Source organism: Saccostrea cucullata, unplaced genomic scaffold, assembly GCF_032062105.1.
Source record: "Saccostrea cucullata isolate Sc308-1 unplaced genomic scaffold, CSIRO_AGI_Scuc_v1 ctg2173, whole genome shotgun sequence".
Lineage (NCBI taxonomy): Eukaryota > Metazoa > Mollusca > Bivalvia > Ostreida > Ostreidae > Saccostrea > Saccostrea cuccullata.
In genome coordinates this window covers 44,463-65,730 of record NW_026936425.1, presented here as the reverse complement: position 1 = coordinate 65,730, position 21,268 = coordinate 44,463, and the positions used below count along the sequence as shown (strand labels likewise).

General features: G+C 33.8%; 1 protein-coding gene across 1 annotated transcript in view; it reads left to right on the top strand.

Moving 5' to 3' along the window:
• Positions 1 to 11,769: 11,769 nt before the first annotated feature.
• LOC134245578 (uncharacterized) overlaps positions 11,770 to 21,268 on the top strand; it is a gene marked incomplete at its 3' end in the record, with an annotated part of 52,164 nt that continues 42,665 nt past the window's right edge. The window contains exons 1-6 of the mRNA XM_062727855.1: positions 11,770 to 11,898; positions 12,414 to 12,551; positions 13,275 to 13,370; positions 14,185 to 14,268; positions 14,857 to 15,002; positions 15,969 to 16,074. Coding sequence (XP_062583839.1) covers positions 11,770 to 11,898; positions 12,414 to 12,551; positions 13,275 to 13,370; positions 14,185 to 14,268; positions 14,857 to 15,002; positions 15,969 to 16,074 — 699 coding nt within the window. The remainder of the gene's footprint in view (positions 11,899 to 12,413; positions 12,552 to 13,274; positions 13,371 to 14,184; positions 14,269 to 14,856; positions 15,003 to 15,968; positions 16,075 to 21,268) is intronic.

The following is a 21,268-nucleotide window of genomic DNA, read 5'->3' as shown; positions in this document are numbered from 1 at the left end:
TCAAGTACTTAAAAGCCATGATTAGTGATATTTTTCTATTTATATGGAATCATCCTCAGGTTGTGTAGATTGTACATTGTTAAAATCATGACACCCAGGTGGGTTAAAATTCAAGCCCCCCCCCCCCCCCCAGTAAACTTTCAGTTTTGATCTGATATGTGATTTTTCCTAGTAGATGTGCTCAGGTGAGCGATGTGGCCCTTGGGCCTCTTGTTTGTGAATAGCGGTTCGGGTTCGATATGCTATAAATTGTTACAAAAAGAGTTACTTGCCCTTTTCAAGGTAAAATATGGCGGCAAGCAACGTGAAGTTTGATCGGAAATCAGAGACATGTCTGTCAGAAACGAAAAGACGACAATTGTAAACATGAAAGCCCTTCATGTTAAAGCAGAATCTGAATATTACAACTTGATTCTTAAAGTTGTGCCACAAAAAACTTAGCTTGCCACCTGTGTACACACAACGCGATCAGGCAGTTGCAATATCAACTCGAGAATACATGTAATTTGAGTTTATGTTTTCATTTAACATTGATGAAAAGCAAAATTTATTAAAAATTTTATATTGTGATATATTGCAATACAAAATATAATATTGCAATACATCGCGGTACGATTTTTCAGCCGTGATACCCAGCACTAATTAATAATTCCGCATGGTGCCAATGTCTGGCGCAATGTAAATGTGTCTTACAGAAATTATAAAACCTTAACAATAATCAAAGTACTGAAAGTACTGAAAAAGCGGTTAGCATGCTTTCATGGAATTTGACTGTACAGTGTAGACTAACAAAAAATGCATTCAGTGATGATATTAAAGTAAGCATGCATATTTTTGTCCGATGTCATCAGCGAAGAAGCAGACACACTGACTTTTGTAGTACTTAACTAAATGGAAAAACCAATAACATCCCAGACTGATGTCACAAATGTATGTTTCAAAATATCAACCTGAGATTTTCAGTTTGAAAGACAGGAAGTTCAATTTCAAAAATTTCTTCCTAATTGTCTCCATTGGTGGCGTCCAAATGTGCTCAGAACGAAAAAAAAAATATGTTGATGTTGCAAATTTAATTGTCTTTCATGCTCTGTTGACTCTGAAATTAGGTAACTGTGAAGCCTACTCAAAAAGAAAATAAAACAAGTATACTTTTCAAAAAAGCTTACCGTCTTTAGCAACAATTTTAAATAGTAAACAGATCTATACTTCTTTTGAATTTCTTGATTTTGTATTTCTAAATATGCTTTTTACGGGCATTAGCCCTACCACGGTTGTCGCTCGGTCAACTCCGTAAACGTTGACTGGCCGAGAGCTTTCGGCAAACCTCGGCTGATTCCCATTCACTCTTCAAACAAGAAAGGGGAAAAGAATAATAACAATTTGTAAAGCCTGCAAGCAATTACTATCAAATTTTATTTATAATGAAATTAAAGAGACCTTTTTATTTATCGCTATAAAACACTTTTATCACTATAAAACAGTAAAAACCCTATGTTATTAAGAATTAATTACTGCTGATTTTGTTGTTCGTTTTGTCATTTTTTTAAGATTGGAATTGTACGAAAAATATATCATCAGAAAGTTATCTTCCTTGCCTTGAACAGCGTTTCAACCAATGAAATAATTGAAAATTTTCTCATCATGCAATTTCTACCAATCACAAAAGAGAGGAAGTGCATAGTCCGACGCCTGTAAAAAAAACTTCAACTATACAATACCGTCTTCCAAGGAAGACGGTAATGATAATTCAAATTCTTAAGATTAATTTATTTGGAGTTCTGTACATAGATCTTTAGCTGGGTAGTCTGAGAAAAACGGATGGACGAGCAGAGAATTTGTAAATTAATTTAATTTCAGAGGGCTTTAGTTTCGTATGCTCACTGCGGGTCAGCAGGTGTGACCTGTTATTGGGGATGCTTACTTCTCCTAGGCACCGGGACTTTCAAGGATCCGTTTTTCATTTGAGACCGATCACTATTCATTCTGTATTTTGATACAGATACTGAGTACATCTGTTTATCAATATCATGAACTATTTCTCTCACAGGAAGAAAGACAAGTAAACAAGATAATAAAGTTTTAAGAAATGTACACTATTGACTTTAAATACAATAAATGTTCAAATTAGTAAATGGTACATGAAATAATTCAAAAAAGAGTCTTGTAAGCACGATATATATAAACGAACATATACTGAGTATTTGGCAAATATTTAAATAATGTGACGTTTATAATCGTTTGTAATGATTAGACTGAGTACAGAATTGATCCCTGGAAACAAAGCTTTCATCATCTTTTAAATAATTTCAAGTGAGAGAGAGAGAGAGAGGAGAAGAAAACAAACGTTTCATTATGGAAGTAATCTATAACTGTACAGCTTACAGTTGCAGGGTTCTCCATGAGCTGTTTTGCTGTGTTGCTCCTGACACAAGAGAATTTTCTACGACCAGTAACGATTAAAATTTCATGCATGCGACACATTTTTAAGGAACTCGTAAGAATATCATCCTGTCCTGAAGCTTCCCTATTTTTTCCTTTGCAATTCGGTAATTTGATAAAAAAAAAAACTGACAAGAAAGTACAACTTTACTTTCAAAAGTGGTAATTAGTTTGATTGTATCGATCAGAATTTCCCTTGCTTTTCATAGCACGTGTTTTTACTTTTATCAATATGTATGACGAAAATATTTGTATATCGAAATAGTGATTTATTTTAAAAAGTGTGCGCATATGTTCCTATATAAGTTTAATGAAAAGTAATTCAGTTGCGAATTTGATCTCGAAAATAGCGCGAAATTTTAGTGCTTCACGTAAACTCTGCAACACAGTTAAATTTCAAATGATGGAGAACCCTGAAGATGTATTCAGTTTTTTTATATATAAAGCTTTCTTCATGTACTAGTATTATTTAAGCTAATTAAAGGGATGGCTAAATATTTTGGCAAGGAAAATGAAACTCGATCGAGAGATTCTCCGATGTTTTGCAGTCTGTAATAACCTTCAACCCCTTAAGCCAGTAATTAACCCGTCCTTTCTGTGCCAGTGGCATAATTCGATCAAATATTTATTGTTCATGAGGGGTGCCTTATAATTAATCACAGGCACCTGAATTTTTATGGCAAGTCTCTAAATTAGCCAAATATCGAAACATTCTACCCCTCTATGTACAGTTTAGATACACAAGGTGTGCAACGCCATTTTGACCCTCTGTTCAATTCAGGCTTCAATTTAACACATAAATAGGATATGCCGACTGGTTTTCGTGTAGCATTGGGTTCAAATATGATATTTCTCGCTATATATTTCTTCCTTAAGTTTAAATCCAACGCGTTGATCAGCTAAACTTCATGCTGACTTCAAATTTCGTCACAGGGCCCGATCGCCATCAGCTGACGTCACGGAAATTTAATCTCGACACCAAATGCTCCTATACATAAAATTTTAAAATACAACAATAAATTTATTTCATTGACAAACAAAATCAGATAAAAATTAAAAACCGAAAGATTATGTTGTTTTGATAGTCTTGATTTTATTTAACATATGTTATATGTGTTAGAAACAAATCATTGGTAGAGGCTTTGTTGAAGTTTCTGTTGTCGATAGGTAGCGCCTTATGGAGGTTTCCGGTTGCCGACACATGCCATATAGCGGCTAGCGAAGCTAACCGCTTAAAAATGATTTGGGCAATCTATAGTCCTCTTCAAACCAAAAAAAAAAAAACAGAAAAATTAAAGTACAGAGAAACTTTTTGGGTTGGGCAATATGAGGTTGGTCAGACAACAACAAACAAATCATTTTTAGGTCACCTGAGTTTTCCTTTGTGTGCGGGAACCCAATATATTGGGTCTGACGTCACAAACGCTTGCGTGCGGGAACCCAATATGTTGGGTCTGAGTCTGAAATTAGCGCTTCGTCACATAAAACGTCGTATAAAACGTATAAATGAGCTGTGAATTATTCAGAATCTATCAAAATGTATTATACAACTACAACACATTGAAAAATAGGTAATTAAGATGTGAAAATATGCGAATTGTTTGTGAAATTGTGATTTAAAGTGAAGGTGTTTGGCGTTTGTTACGATGAAAGTCAGTCCGCTATTTTTGGAAACAGGGAAAAAACGCGCATGTAATAAATATCTACTAACTTGCTCAAATATAAAGGAAAATAAAGAAATAAATCCAAAAAATAGTTTAATATCAATAATTCTAATAAATTTGTGTTAGTAGACTTAAAATTACTTAGAAATTTTCGATATTTTAGCAGAAAAACTCTGGTTAACTTGACTTGACCTTAACCTTGCGAAGTTCTTCCTGTTAAAACGAAAGTAGGATGCACATGCTACTGAACTTCAGTCTGAAGCATATCGAGAGCTTATATGGTCTGCAAAGTTTTATATTTTGGACATACGGTGGTTATTATTTGTTTATTTGGTGTTTTGTAAGTAGACATACAATACATCGTCTAAATGAAAACAATAATGCGCGAGATTGAACCTGGCAAGTCACAGACGTTTTTCTGTGCACGTTGTTTACATACGTAAATCAAGCTTTGCTTTGAAATAAAGGTTAACAAAAAATAATTTGAAGCATCTTGTTAATTAAAAGCATTTGTTTTTTTTAACAATAAATAAACAAATAAATAAGTAAACATTTTTTTTTTAATCTAAAGACCCATTTCAAAAATGTTGAAAGATAAAAAAGGTTCCATCTAATAAAAGTAATAAATGTGTAGGACCTTGAACATTGTAGAAAATTTTCCAATGAGTTATTGCATTAACAAGTGAGTGAAAAAGAGATATATACGAGAATATATATCCATCAGCATATTTTTGTGATCAAGCAAAATTAATTCATGATACACGTATTCGAAATATACACAATATGAATTTTATAATTGACAACCATTGAGTCAATTAAGTGGCCCTAATTACACCTAAAAATTCTGGTTTAAAGCTGCTTGATGTTCCATCTATTTGGGAAAACTTTCAAATATTTTTTTTATAACATATGATAAATTTAAAATTTTGATTAACATCACCACACTGGATCAAAACACAGAAACCATAGAATGATAAAAGAAAACACAATTAAATAAAAATGTAAATAAATTGTAAAATTTTTAGCACAATTAAAAATTAAAAATAAACTTGATTTTTTTCTATAAAGTGTCTTCAAATGTAAGCTAGTTATCAGAAAAGATGCATTGATGCATTTGATCATGTGCATATACATGAAAATGGTAAAAAGTGATGAAAAAATTTTGAAGTGCTGATTTTCCCTGAAATGACTGTCATTTGTGTAAACTGTGGTATTTGTTTTATTTCAGTAAGTAATAAAATACCATTTTATTTCCTTGATATGAGCATGTTGACCAACAATATGGCGGCCGAAGGGAAATAACTCTTGAGGGATTATATAGACTCTCAATAATTTCAAAACGAAAATATGTTCCAGGATCTTTGGTATCTTAGAGTTAGATTTCTTCAAGGCATTTACATACTCTAGTTTGCATGGGACCTAATTAGTAAGTGAAAATAATTGGTACTACATGTATCAGAATTTTTTTTAAACCAAGTTTAAGAACATGTATCAGGGAGAAATTTTCTTTTTCTTTAAAATGGACTTTTGCCAGAATAAAGCATGTGGATTAAATTGCACATTTCCTCCACTTTTTATTTTTATTTTATTAAAAACCAAAAAACAGTGAGACTGCCCCAACCTATACATGCACACACAAAATTATAAAATTCACTGGTTAAATAAAAGGTATCTCTACAGTTTAAAATTAAGATGAATTGTCATTTTGTAGGCATAAGAAGGAGATCAGAGTCTTTAGAATGAGTAATTTGTAAATCGTATGGACTTGCATGTACATCTGTTCAATAAATTACAATAAAGACTGGGTAATACAGCAAAACTTGTTTAGTACGAACACGAATATTGCAAATTTACAGATATAGCGAAGTCAATTTGGATAGCCAGCTAAATAAATTTAATTGATTTCTTATACAGTTATAACGAATTACAGATATAGTGAAGTAATTTCATAGGTCCCAGTGACTTCGTTATAACTGAGTTTTACTGTAGGAATTGTACTTCTCAACCTCAAAAGTACACACTGTACAAGTTTTCACCTATTAATATGTAATATGTCCTCTAGTTTACAAATTTATAAGGCCCAAGAAGCTTCTACATTCCATCCCTTCTAGATATGTAACAGTAAATGAATACAGAAAAAGGCTAAGATTTGCTGTGAGAATTTTTTTTAATGATGGTCAAAATTTTTTTTCTTCAAAAATGCAAATTCCTGTACAATTACTTATCAACAAAGATTACATTTTGGTCTCCAAAGATATGTTTATTTTTAAATATGAAAATATGAATAGTTACTAAGAATACAAAGAAATCCCATAGTGGAAATAAAATATAAATTTCATTACTGTATACAGGGTTAATGTCGCCCCATGTTATTTTCACCCTTTTGAACTTGTGAACAATTTTGCCCTGTTTTAAATTCACCCAGTCATAGTTCTGTTTAGGAAATTATGAGGTGTAATTTGAATTCACCCAATCAAGGAGAGGGTGAAAGGGTAAAAAATAAAACGGGGGCGAAAATTTCCCTGTATACAGTATTAGGAATAATATTTTTTGTTGAAGTAAAAATTCAGGCACATTTAAAACTTGTGTAATAGGAAAGGAGAAAATGTATGGTATAAACTATGGTTGGACCAGGAATTGAACACAGGAACCCTGCTTCACTAGTCAGGTGCTCTACCGAATGAGCTACCTAGGTTGATACCCATAGCACAACCATTATATATCCCTCCTTAAAGTTATCTTTATCCTTGCAGACACAACCCAAATTCTTATTAGCCCCTGACAGGACTTTCACTTGCAAATCCAGAGGGGTCAATAGCATCGAATATGTAACAAGGAAGGAGAAAATGTACGGCTGGACCATGAATCTAAGAAGGGGCCCTTGCATCACCGGTCAGATGCTCTACTGACTGAGCTTACTTGGCCTATATCCATGACCCATACCATTAGACTTGCATAAACTTAAAAGTATTTCATAATATATTGATTGATATTATGGTACATATCTGTCAACCATCATTAACTAAAATCAATTGAAAAAAATCAAAACTTTTATTCACCAGTGACCACATTGAACGAAGTCATTTTTGAAAACATTATAAATGACTGTTAAAGGTGCTTAAATTTCTAAAATTTAAAGTACTAGTTTTCCTGCTGGCAATTATTGTTGCCAGCCAGGAATAAAACTTCTAAAATAAATGCCACATTTCTTACAGAGTGAGAAGTACTGTGGGAGGAAAGTTGATGAATATGTAAACTTTACAAATAACATGGAGAAATGCATTTTCTTCAATAAAAGCAAAATAAAAAAAAAAGATTTGAGAATTACTAGAGTATATTTAGGGCTGTTAGATACCAGTCATTAGAAAATAAGACCTCTATAACTTAGTGTAAATGTTATTTTATTATTTTTTTTATTTATTTAACATATTGACTGCTTTAATTTGAAAATGAATACTAGTAACAGCAATTAGTTCATTGTTGTGCCAATTTGCTCCAAGATTTCCCAACCTCAAAAACTGCATATTCTTTGAGGATCATACTTTCTTATATGATTGCCCATATTTCTTAAAATAATCACTGGTTTTATATTTACAGGCTACTTGAATCTTCAATTTATACTCTTTTTAGTTAAAATCTGAAAAAAAAATCCATTAACTTGAATCAAAATTCACTTAAACCTATATGAATATATCCCTTACTCAGATAAGTATACAATGACTTTTCACAACATAACGGTATATATATATATATATATAACATTGACTTTATCATTGAGTTATTGTTTAAATTAATTTTTTTTTTGCATAATATTAAACTAAAATTGAATTTTTAAAGTGATTGATTTATTTTTTTTCATCAAAGTGCAATATTTTCTCTGAAAAATATAGTTAAAATGCTAAAAAGTCATTTAAAAATAATTTTTTTTGAAAATTTGGTTTCCATGGCAACATAAAATTTTAGATTTTTAAAAAAAAAATAGTAAATATTAAAAAACACAACATTTGCTATATATTTGCCAAATTTCAAGTAAATTGGTTATCAACAATTTTAGATATTTGCATTTTAGTACACCATTGTGATAATTTTGTTGATATTACAAAACAACTCAGTCCTGAGGTTACAGCGCACGTAAAACAAGTCAGCACACAAAGGGTTTCTTCTCCTCTGCTCCTGGGTATTAAATAAACTAACTAAGTACATAGTTATGATGAGCAAGAATGCCTCTTCCAAAATTGTGAATTTTATGGCCCCAGGGTCAGGGGTTCTTGTTTTAGGGTGGGGCTCTAATGATTATATTATAGTGGAATGCATGAATTCTTTGAACATCCTGGTTGATATGCTAATGATCTAATTACATATTTAAGGCCAGGATTTATTTTATTTTCAGTTTTACAAACCCTCCGCTCAAGGTTTTGAATGTTCAGAAAACAAGAGGCCCACGGGCCTTATAGGTCACCTGAGTATCATATAACAACTTTCAAACAATGGACTTTGGTTTGTGTTTTAAACCAGAGGCCATGAAATTCACAATTTTGAAAGAGGCACTGTTGCTTATCATAATTATACACTACGCATGCTTACTCTAGTTACTTAATAGTTAATACCCAGAGGAGAGGTAGATCAGAGTAACAAAGAAAAAAATGCATTTCCACTTTGTAACCGGTTGTCCAAGACCCAGCAGGAAGCATAAATATCAAAATTGTGGAATTTTTATTTCATCATAAATGAATTGTTAATACCAAAGTGCAGATTTGAAAGCATTAATTTATTTTCAAACTATGTAAACCCCCCCCCCCCCCCCCCCCCCCCGATACCCCTGACCCAGGGGGCATGAAATTAACCATTTTGCTAGATGCAGCTTTCGCCATCATAAATATATATACCCCGGTACTTAGATCATTGGCATAATACCCAGGAGCAAAGAAAAATATTTTCAAAGAATTCATGCATTTTCACTATATAATCAATAGAACCCCACCCCAACTCCAGAACACCTGACCCAGGGGCCATGAAATTGACAATTTTGGAAGAGGCATCCTTCCTAATCATAACTATGTTCATAGTTCATTGGTTAAATACCCAGGAGCAGTGAAGAAGATTTTCAAAGAATCAATGTATTTTTACTATATAATCAATAGAGCCCCACCAGAACCCACGATCCAAAGGCCATAAAATTCACAATTTTAGATGAGGCACTCTTGGTCATCAGAACTATGTACTTAATTATTTTGTTTAACACCCAGGAGCAGAGGAGAAGATTTTCACAATATAATCAATAGAGCCCCACCCTAACACCAGAACCCCTGAACCAGGGGCCATGAAATTCACAATTTTGAAAGAGGTACTCTTGGTCATCATAACTATGTACTTAATTATTTTGTTTAATACCCAGGAGCAGAGGAGAAGATTTTCAAAGAATTAAAGCATTTTCACTATATAATCAACAGAACCCCGCCCTAACACTAGAACCCCTGACCCTGGGGCCATAAAATTCACAATTTTAGTAGAGGCACTCTTGGTCATCATAACTATGTACTTAGTTTATTTAATATCCAGGAGCAGAGAAGAAGATATTCAAAGAATTAATGCATTTTCACTATATAATCAATAGAGCCCCGCCCTAACACCAGAACCTCTGACCCTGGGGCCATAAAATTCACAATTTTGGAAGACGCACTCTTGCTCATCATACCTATTTACTTAGTTGGTTTATTTAACACCCAAAAGCAAAGAAGATTTTTTAAGAATAAATGCATTTTCACTATATTATCAATAGAGCCCCACCCTAACACCAGAACCCCTGACCCTGGGGCCATGAAATTCACAATTTTCGAAGAGGCACTCTTGGTCATCATAACTATGTCCTTGGTTAGTTTGTTTTATACCCAGGAGCAGAGGAGAAGATTTTCAAAGAAATAATGAACTTTTACTATACAATCTATATAGCCCCCCCCCAAAACCAGAACCCCTGACCCTGGGGCCATGAATTTCACAATTTTGGTAGAGGACTCACTGATGATTACAATCATGTCAACAGTTTGACTGCTTGGTATCCAGGTGTAAAGAAGAAGATTTTTAAAGATTGCACTAATTTTCGTGGTTTTGGCCCCGTCCCTCAGGCCCCAGGGGGGCAGAGACCATGAAATTCACAATTTATGTTCCCCTTCACCCATAGATGCTGTATACCAAATTTGGTTGAAATTGCTTCAGTGGTTCCAGAGAAGAAGCTAAAAATGTTGAAATGTTTACGAACGACGTACGACGTACGACGGACGACGTACGACGAACGACGACGGACGAAAACAGATAGCAATAGGTCACCTGAGTTTACTCAGGTGACCTAAAAATACAACAATTTTTTTCTTTCCGATGTCAAATTTGAGTCGGGATCGAGATTTCACATTTACGAACTCGCACTTCCGGTTTTAAGATGAAACGGCGGGTAAATAAAGCGAGATCTGAAAGATAGCTTGGTTTAGTGTAAAATTCATCGATACGAGTGCCATTCAAAAAGTTTCACCTGTTCAAAGGACAAATAAAATGCTGACGACTTTGTTGCACAATGACATGCTGGTGAGATAATTATGTATTCGTTTCAAAAGTATCTGTCTGTAAATTATTTTCCTCCCCCAGGTTTTAAACTGGCCGTGGTAGCTGTTGCATATTGCCAGCGGGCAGCAACATTGTTTAGGTCTCTGTTATAGCTTACAGTCTAAGCATCATTCTTCAGAAAAGGGTTGCTTATGCATCAGATGTAATGAATAAAACTATGGGAGAAGTTCAGTCCATTTGAAGAAGAAATTGTTAAGGCAAGAATATACAAATATATACAGGCATGTAGTATCATTTGTATCAGCCAGAAAATTATTTTACACTTGATTGAAAAAATGTTCACCTTACACCTGCAATACCCCCTGTCTGTTTTATGATAGGATTAAATTTTAGAACAATGTCTACACATTCACCTAACACATATTAAAAAAAATGAAGATATATTGAAAGACTTTTAAAGAATTGATTTTTTAAGATATATTTTGACCAACATTACAAAATTTATATAACTGGCCCAAACTGGCAGATGATGAAATAAGCAATTAAATGTTTTACTTTCCTATTTGTAAGCATTATGTGTCCAGTGGTAAGGAGCCTATTATAATAGCATAAAAAAAAAGAATGTACAAATGTTAATAATTGATTTATCAAAAAAAAAATTTTGATTTCCTTCTCCTTTGGGACTTTTTTATTCTCATGTTCATAACTTAACCTAAACAAAAAAAAAATGCTGGCCTTATAATGAAGAAAGGGGCCTCTTTCAAAATAGATACTTTCAGGGACGCTGGGTCAGGGGTACCAGGGGGATACTTTGACTAAAAATAAATTAATGCTTTGAAATCTGCCCTTTGATAAGCAATGGTGCCTTCTTCAAAATTTGTGAATTTCATGGCTTTTGGATTAAAACACGAACCAAATACAATCGCTGGAAAGTTGTTACATGATACTCTGGTGACCTATAAGGCCCGTGGGCCTCTTGTTTTAATTGTTGTCCTCAGATAATTTTTACTGGCATTACCCAAAGTATTTTTCTTATTCTTAGTATGAGCCAAAAAAAAAAAAATCTAGAAATTAAAGTTATAATCCAACTTTTGACTTCTTTAATCTAAGTATGCACAGCGTTTATGAATTGTGTTTGATTATTTATACAGGAAGGAATCTTCACATTAATTCATACAATACAAATAATGATCCAGTCACTACAGCCAAACAACTGGATGGAATGCTAGCAGAGGGAGAGGTGTGTATACTAGTTACTAATATTCCTATCTAGTATTATCAGGCCAACATACATGTATTATTGTTACAATATTTTAAGCTACATCATGTACATGGGATGTAATAAAGTGTGTAAAGGATCCCATAGGTAGAGTACGATATGATTTGTGTGTTTTGTAAATAAAAACTTTTTTCTTACTCATCTTTTATTTTGAAAACAACTTGCAATTCATGCAGATCTTTTGAATCAAATGTGACAAAGTTAATTAATTTCCCTCATCCTCCAATAGTTGGATGTGATTAATTTACTGCTAGATGTAGTAGTAAATTGATACACTGATAACATTTAATAAGAGGAATATACCTAATGATAAATGCTCCAATAATTAAATTGTTACCAAAATTTCACCATCCCCCTCTCCCTTTTCAATGATTTCAAGTTTCAGATGGAATAGGAAAAAGGTCTGTGAGATTTGCAGCATTTAGAAAAAATTATATGGACAAAATATGTCTGAAAATTCTTGAAATATTCTGTAGTCAACTCCACACAAGAGAGTGCGAGGTATAATTGGCCTGGGAACTAATGCCCTAACAGAGGGTCTGGCCCCAGTGTTAGCAGCCAACAAAATCCCCCAGATTGCCACCAGAGAAGATGAATATGGCTTCAGAGATAAGGTTAGTACTACTTTAATGTACTATTTTATATTTTACAGGGTTTTTTTTTTTTAAAAAAACTTAAAACTTTGTCCCCTCATTCAGTTGACTGTAGAAGTTCTGATTGTAAAATTTGTCCCTCATTCAGTTAACTGTAGAAGTTGTGATTGTAAACTTTGTCCCTCATTTAGTTAATTGTAGAAGCTGTGATGTAAACTTTGTCCCCTCATTCAGTTATCTGTAGAAGTTTTGATTGTAAACTTTGTCCCTCATTAAGTTAATTGTAGAAGTTTTGATTGTAAACTTTGTCCCTCATTCAGTTGACTGTAGAAGTTTTGATTGTAAACTTTGTCCCACATTAAGTTAATTGTAGAAGCTGTGATGTAAACTTTGTCCCCTCATTCAGTTATCTGTAGAAGTTTTGATTGTAAACTTTGTCCCTCATTCAGTTGACTGTAAGTTGTGATTGTAAACTTTGTCCCTCATTCAGTTGACTGTAGAAGTTGTGATTGTAAACTAATTACTTTGTCCCTCATTCAGTTAATTGTAGAGGCTGTGATTGTAAACTTTGTCAGTATTACAGTTTACTTTAGAGGCTATGATTGTAAACTTTGTCCCCTTATTCAGTTAACTATAGAAGCTGTGATTGTAAACTTTGTCAGTATTATAGTTAACTGTGGAGACTATGATTGTAAACTTTGTCAGTTTTACCCAGTTAACTATAGAGGCTATGTAAACTTTCAGGCTATCTATCCGTACTATAACAGACTCTCCTGGAATATAGGCTCCTTGTCCCACAGTATCATGATGGCAGCTGCTTACAGAAACTGGAAGAAGATGGTAAGGAATTTTAGAAACAATCAATTCTCTCAAACTTGAACTTTTCAGCCTGTTAGATTATTATCAAGTTCACAAAATAAGGATCTAAGTCTTGACAGGATTTGGCAGCTTTTTGGTAGAGTGTAACAAAAATTTGATCTTAATGATTCCAAGTGTTTATATATTGTTATAATGATAAATTTATTATACATCCCCTTACAACAAGTAAAATATATTTTTATTGAAAAAAATTTGAGGTCAATTATATAATATCAACCCATTAAACATAGGCATTTGTCAAGGAACTTTTTGATGCACAAGAAAAATAATGCCATGTTTCTGTGTACCAGGCATCAATTTCAGTGAGGATTGATATGAATTAAAAAAAACCACAATGTGTTGATCTTAAAAGTTGTATCATGATGTCATGTGATTGTACAAAATCTACAGTAAAATTGAGTGATACGAAGTTGGATATATATATATATATATATTTAATAAAACAATGTACAGTACTAGAACTGTATGAAACAATGCATGTCTACAGTATGTTGTACAAGCAGAAATTTTTAGGAAGAATTCAGTTTTGGCTAATTTTAATAATGCTAAGAATTCATTCTGCATTTGGAGGTTTAAGAAGTTGCTCAAAAAATTGCTGATTTTTAAGGACAAATCGCTAAATCTGTGTCTGGCTAAAAGTTCCATTTATGCCATAATAAGATTTATTTGGAATAAGGAATATTTGTTTGGTCTGGAACTTCGGCTTGCCTAATAATTTGTATTTTTTGATTTGAGCTATGAAATCTGATTAATTACGTTTTTGGTCATATTTCAGATAATCATTCGACAGTCCAACTTAAAAATCAACAACGTCTTCATTCAGAAAGCAAAAGACTTCAATCTGGAAATTACTGCAGAGGTAAGATTAAATCTTGTCCATTAATTTTGCAGGTCTTTACAAGTTATTCTGAATTTGAGAAAGCAAGGTGATGAGGGGACATAATTGAATGCAAAGATACTTGTAAGAAATAGGAGTTACTTACTGTCTGGAAATAAGGAAAATAAAAAGACTTGAAAAATCTGGAAAACTTTCTCCTTAAGAACAGCAAATTCATGAATAGTGTCATAGTGAAAAAAATGTATCTTGAGGTAGTGTTGGCTCAGATTAATTGTTCAAATCATGATGGGGAAAGGTGGGGGGGGGGGGGGGGTAGGGGCCCAAAATAGAATAAAAAAAAATAAATTTTTTTTTGGTAAATAACAGCATGATGTTGTTTAGTCACAATATTTATTCAAACATCCTCAGTTTGTTTATATTGAAGAATATTCAAGTCATGGCCCCTTGGTGGAAGATAAGGTCCCTGTTCTAAATAAACTGACGGACTTTAAGGACTACTTGAGTGAGCATTGTGACAAATGGGCATCTTCCATTGTATGAATCTAAAATTAACATAGTGGTAGCCAATATAATACCAGATAAAACAAACTGAATGTTGTTACATTTCAGATTGCTATACCATTCATTCCTCCACCATTGTGCAGACCAGGCCTCTTACAGACGTACATGGATAAGATTAAATCCTATGGAGTCCGGATAATATGGATGTTTATGATTCCCCCCTTTATGGCCTTTACTCTGTGTGAAGCTAGAAGGTATATGTACAGCATTTTTGTTAGCTCACCTGAGCCAAAGGCTCAAGTGAGCTTTTCTGATCACATTTTGTCTGTCGTCCGTCTGTCTTTGCAAACGTGTCCGGTCCATATCTTTCTTACAGAGGGACATTAGAATCTACTACTCCACACAAAAATTGCCCATGACCTAAGGGTGTGTCATAACCTTGACCCAAGGTCATTTGGGGAAGTTCAAGGTCACTGGAAGAAAAATTTGATAATTCGTGTCCGGTCCATATCTTTCTTATGGATAAATTTGGTAGGTTCTCATTTCACACAAAGATTGCCCATAGCCCAAGGGTGTGTCATGACCTTGACCCAAGGTCATTGGTAGGTTCTCATTTCACACAAAGATTGCCCATAGCCCAAGGGTGTGTCATGACCTTGACCCAAGGTCATTTGGGGAAGTTCAAGGTCACTGGAAGAAAAATTTCATAATTCGTGTCCGGTCCATATCTTTCTTATGGATAAATTTGGTAGGTTCTCATTTCACACAAAGATTGCCCATAGCCCAAGGGTGTGTCATGACCTTGACCCAAGGTCATTTGGGGAAGTTCAAGGTCACTGGAAGAAAAATTTCATAATTCGTGTCCGGTCCATATCTTTCTTATGGAAAAACTTACTTCTGAAAAACCCAGTGGGGGGTATTTTGTCCTGTTTGGACAGTTCTAGTTTTTTTGATAACTACTATGTGCATATGAACAAGCATGAGATGGTCTTTAAAGAAGAGATTCGCCTGGATGATTTAATCACATTTATTTGGACGATTTTATTGGGGATGGAGGCATCTTAATTTAAAAAGCGCCACTGTATATTTTGATCGCACTTTCTTTAAATGCATTTAGCTCAGTCTCAGAGGAATTAAGATAATTATTTTTATTGAAGCTTATGCACTATCACATTATTTGGTGAGAATTCATTAATCGTGTCCCTTTTTGATGTTGACAGCAATAACATGACTTCCTATGATGGATACCAGTGGGGTGCTATAGGACAGTATGGCTGGTATTTCCCTTACGCCAACCAATATTACGCAGGATGTCGGGATCCAAATGTAAGTATTTAGCAAGATAAGAGTCAGCTGTTGTTTGTAAAATGAACTGTAGACTGGGATTTATTGAGGTATAGGTAAATCTATTAAGAGTCACATCAAAGGGAAATCTACAAAAACTTAAAGGAAAGGAAGTCTTTTAAAAAGGATTCTTGTCTGGTTTCTAACAAAAAAGTATCAGAGTTTATCGTGCATCTTTTATATTGAGATGAGTACTGATTTTTATGCCTCTGCTCAGAAGGAGAGGGGGTATACTGTTTAACCCTGCATCTGTCCATAAAAATTTTTGTCACTGTTTTTAGATGCTTGAAATTTTAACGCATTCTTTACTTTGGCATTTCATATTGTGGGTTTCTTTTTTTACAAATCCATTGTCAATTTCCTCTGTATGTGTCTTTCAGTACAAAATTTCCATCAGTTTTCTCAGGAAGTACTATATTTCTTTATATGAACTTGTTTTTATGCTCATGAGAGTGTATATTCACATCAAAGCTGGGTTATTACTGATGCATATTGGCTCACAGACTTCTTCTTGTTTTTGAGAATTGGATAGGAACATTATAGGAACATTATTGACTATTGAATTGTATCTTGAACACCATTTTGATTCATAATAAAAAAATAATGGGATATTTCTTATGCCTCTATTTAATTACAACTTATGAAATGTTTTATTATTAGGGCCCCGCAAGGATTTGCGGGTGCCCTATAGTAATCACTCTGTCTGTCTGTCTGTCTGTCTGTCCGTCTGTCATTCTTCCGTCCACAAATTTTCTGTTTTTTCCTAATAACTTTCTTTATGGTAGCCCAATTAAGTTCAAATTTGGTATGGTAATTCAGTAGGCAAAAAGACATATTTTGATGCTAAGTTTGTCTCTCTATGTCCTCTGGTTTGGAGCTGGGGTGTTGGGGTAGATTCCTTAACTATGCATAAGAATGAATGGGCAACTTTTTTTATGGTTGCCCAATCAAGTAGAAATTTGGTATGGTAGTTCAGTAGGCAGAAATACATATTTTGATGCTAAGTTTGGTTCTCTATGTCCCCTGGTTTGGAGCTGGGGTGGTGGGGTAGATTCCTTAACTTTATATAAGAATGCATTGGCAAAGAGAGATAACTGCTGAAGATGTTCCCATTGTAAAGTGAATGCTGCTATGAGTCCCTTGGGATTAATTAGCTTTCCTCCTGAAGAAAATCCAGAGCATTATCTTTATCTGTCACATTGAGATGAATTACCACCTCTGTCTGCAAATGAAGTTTGTTTTGAAGTTAAGTCAATTTGGAATGCTATGAACACTCTGAAATGTGGATTTAAATATAAATTTTTATAATTTATTTTTGTTTAAAAGTTATGATTTCATTGAATTCTAAAAACAAGAAATAGATTAAAGAAGAGATTTTGATTTAATTTTTTTCACTTTATGTTAATTCAAGAATATTAGTAATTTTTAAGGTAGTTGTATAAAAACCCCATTCTATCATTAATACTGAAAAAGTTCTTATTGTAACTTAATTTAGAAAAAAATGATGAGAGAGGTACAATTAATCCTTTGGGATTAATTATCTAGCCTGCTGCAGAAAATTTAGTAGGCTTTTCTTAATCTTAATGAAAACCTTTGTCTGCAACTGCTGTTTGTTTGAAGTTAAGGTCAAGCCTTCATGAGGCCTAGAAAAAAAATATGTTTGTTTCCGCTTTCGGGCTGAAGAAATATAGGGTAGGTAGGTAGGCAATTTTTTTTTTTTGAAATTTTTTTTTGCTTCTTTAATCAAAACGTGTATAGAAGTAGCATTAATTACAAAAAAAATCATGTTTTTAAGCATTACTGTGACTTAAACTTATAATAGAAAGTTGACCCAAACTTCTTTCTGTCTTGAAAAGCTTGCAAAGTTGAAAACTATAATACCCTGGGTGAAATCTTGCACATCATGGGACAAAAGCATTAAAAAAATATTTAGGGTCGGCACTATAAATTAGGGTCAGTCGGGAAAGCGGAAACAAACATATTTTTTTTCTAGGCCTGATATTTGCATTCATTGAAGGCTGGCATTTTATATAACACAAGCTTCATAATTGTTTAAATATACATTCAATGTTAAGTTGTTCTTTACTGCCTAATGTAAATACAAGGATATTATTTTCAGGTTTTTGAATATTCAGGAATTATCTTGAAATTTTAAGAATACAGTTGCTGTTGCTTATTTTTTGTATATTTTTTAATCATTCTGTAAGCTGCACCCTTTTAATTCTACCCCATGGCGGGGCCCTTGCTGACTGGTCAGTTTTCTAGTTTTTATTGGTGTTCTGAATAGCTTTATTTCTTTTTCAGTTCTTTAATTTTTAATTCTAATGCAATTTTTTTGTAAAACATGTTTTGATTGGCTAATGCACTTAAATGCTTAAAGCAGTAAAACGAGCTTTTACACGAATGAAAGCTTTTCATTGTGACGTCATAATAGAGCGACGCAAAAACACAATGCTCCGTGACGTATTTTATATAATAAAAATCAACAAAATAAGATGTAAACAACAAAAAATGCATAGATTGCATTAGAATGGGAATAACTAATCTCCTAATTTGATATTTGTGACTGTTAATGCTGATTTAACGTTCCCAAACATCGGTTTTACCGGGGACGCATAAGCGGAGCCGGTAAACTCAGTTTGGGAAGTTAAATCAGCATTAACGGTCGCAAATACCAAATTAGAAGATAGTTATTTCTTAATTCTATTTTGTTGCCTGGAGGAATTGTGCCTTCCATAAAAAAAAAAAGGAATTGGATTTAATCATAACAATACATGTATATTTCAAAGCATGTGTACGAATCATCCACTGGACTCTGTTTAATCATCAGTTTGCAAAAACAAAAAGAACAGAAATATTTTGTATGAAAATGTCAGAAAATATTAAGATTTTGCATTATTTAAAGTGGTAACTTAACCATGTTAACAATATTTAACATTTATATATATGATAATTTGTATTTTAATAAAGATTGTCTCATCATTAGGGCCCCGCAAGGATTTGCGGGTGCCCTATAGTAATCACTCTGTCTGTCCGTCTGTCATTCTTCCGTCCACAAATTTTCTGTTTTTTCCTAATAACTTCTTTTGTGGCTGCCCAATTAAGATCAAATTTGGTATGGTAGTTCAATAGGCAAAAAGACATACTTTGATGCTAAGTTTGTTTCTCTATGTCCCCTGGTTTGGTGCTAGGGTGGTGGGGTAGATTCCTTAACTTTATATAAGAATGCATTGGCAAAGAGAGATAACTGCTGAAGATGTTCCCATTGTGAACTGAATGCTGCTATGAGTCCCTTGGGATTAATTAGCTTTCCTCCTGAAGAAAATCATTATCTTTGTCTGTCACATTGAGATGAATTACCACCTCTGTATGCAAATGAAGTTTGATTTGAAGTTAAGTCAATATTTGGAATGTTATGAACACTCTGAAATGTGGATTTAAATATAAATGTTTATACTTTATTTTTGTTAAAATAGTTATGATTTCATAGAATTCTAAAAACAAGAAATAGATTAAAAAAGATATATTTTTTATTTCGATAAAAAAATATTTTTATATTTTACTTTTTAGCTCACCTGAGCCAAAGGCTCAAGTGAGCTTTTCTGATCAAAATTTGTCCGTTGTCTGTCGTTGTCGTTGGCGTCGTTGTCGTCGTCGTTGTTGGCGTTGTCGTTGTTGTAAACTTTTCACATTTTCATCTTCTTCTCAAGAACCACTGGGCAAATTTCAACCAAACTTGCTACAAAGTATCCTTGGGTAAAGGGGATTTAAGTTTGTTCAAATGAAGGGCCACGCCCTTTTCCAAGGGGAGATAATTATGAATTAGAAAAAAATTAATGGCATTTTTAAAAAATCTTCTTCTCAAGAACCACTGGGCCAGGAAAGATGAAAGTCATGTGGAATCATCCTCAGGTAGTGTAGATTCAAGTTTGTTCAAATCATGACCCCCCAGGGGTAGGGTGGGGCCAAAATGGCCGATCAATGTTTTAAATAGGAATATATAGGAAAAATCGTTAAAAATCTTCTTCTCAAGAACCAATGGACCAGGAAAGATGAAACTCATGTGGAATCATCGTTAGGTAGAGTAGATTCATGTTTGTTCAAATCATGACCCCCTGGGGTAGGGTGGGGCCAAAATGGCCGATCAAAGTTTAACATAGGAATATATAGGAAAAATCTTTAAAAATCTTCTTCTCAAGAACCACTGGACCAGGAAAGATGAAACTCATATGGAATCATCCTCAGGTAGTGTAGATCCAAGTTTGTTCAAATCATGACCCCCATCGGTAGGGTGGGGCCAAAATGGCCGAATAAAGTTTTACATATGAATATACAGGAAAAATCTTTAAAAATTTTCTTCTCAAGAACCACTGGACCAGGAAAGATGAAACTCATGTGGAATCATCTTTAGGTAGTGTAGATTCATGTTTGTTCAAATCATGACCCCCTGGGGTAGGGTGGGGCCAGAATGGCTGATCAAAGTTTAACATAGGAATATACAGGAAAAATCTTTAAAAATCTTCTTCTCAAGAACCACTGGACTAGGAAAGATGAAACTCATGCGGAATCATCCTCAGGTAGTGTGGATTCAATTTTGTTCAAATCATGACCCCCAGGGGTAGGGTGGGGATAAAATGGCCAATCAAAGTTTTAGATAGGAATTTATAGGAAAAATCTTCTTCTCAAGAACCATTGAGACAGGAAAGATGAAACTAATGTGGAATCATCCTCAGATAGTGTAGATTCAAGCTTGTTCAAATCATGACCCCCGGGGGTAGGGTGGGGCCAAAATGGCCGATAAAAGTTTAACTGTTTTACATAGGAATATCTAGGGAAACCTTTTAAAATCTTGTTTTCAAGTACTTTAAAGCCATGCTTAGTGATATTTATAGGGAATCATCCTCAGGTAGTGTAGATTCAAGTTTATTCAAATCATGACCCCCTGGGGGTTAAAATTAAAGCCCCCCCCCCCCCCCCCCAGCAAACTTTCAGTTCTGATCTGATGTGTGATTTTTCCTAGCCAATTGCTCAGGTGAGGGATGTGGCCCCTGGGCCTCTTGTTTTTCCCTTTATGTAAATTCAAGAATATTATTAATTTTTCAGGTAGTTGTATAAAAACCCCATTCTATCATTAATACTGAAAAAGTTCTTATTGTAACTTTAGAAGAAAATGATG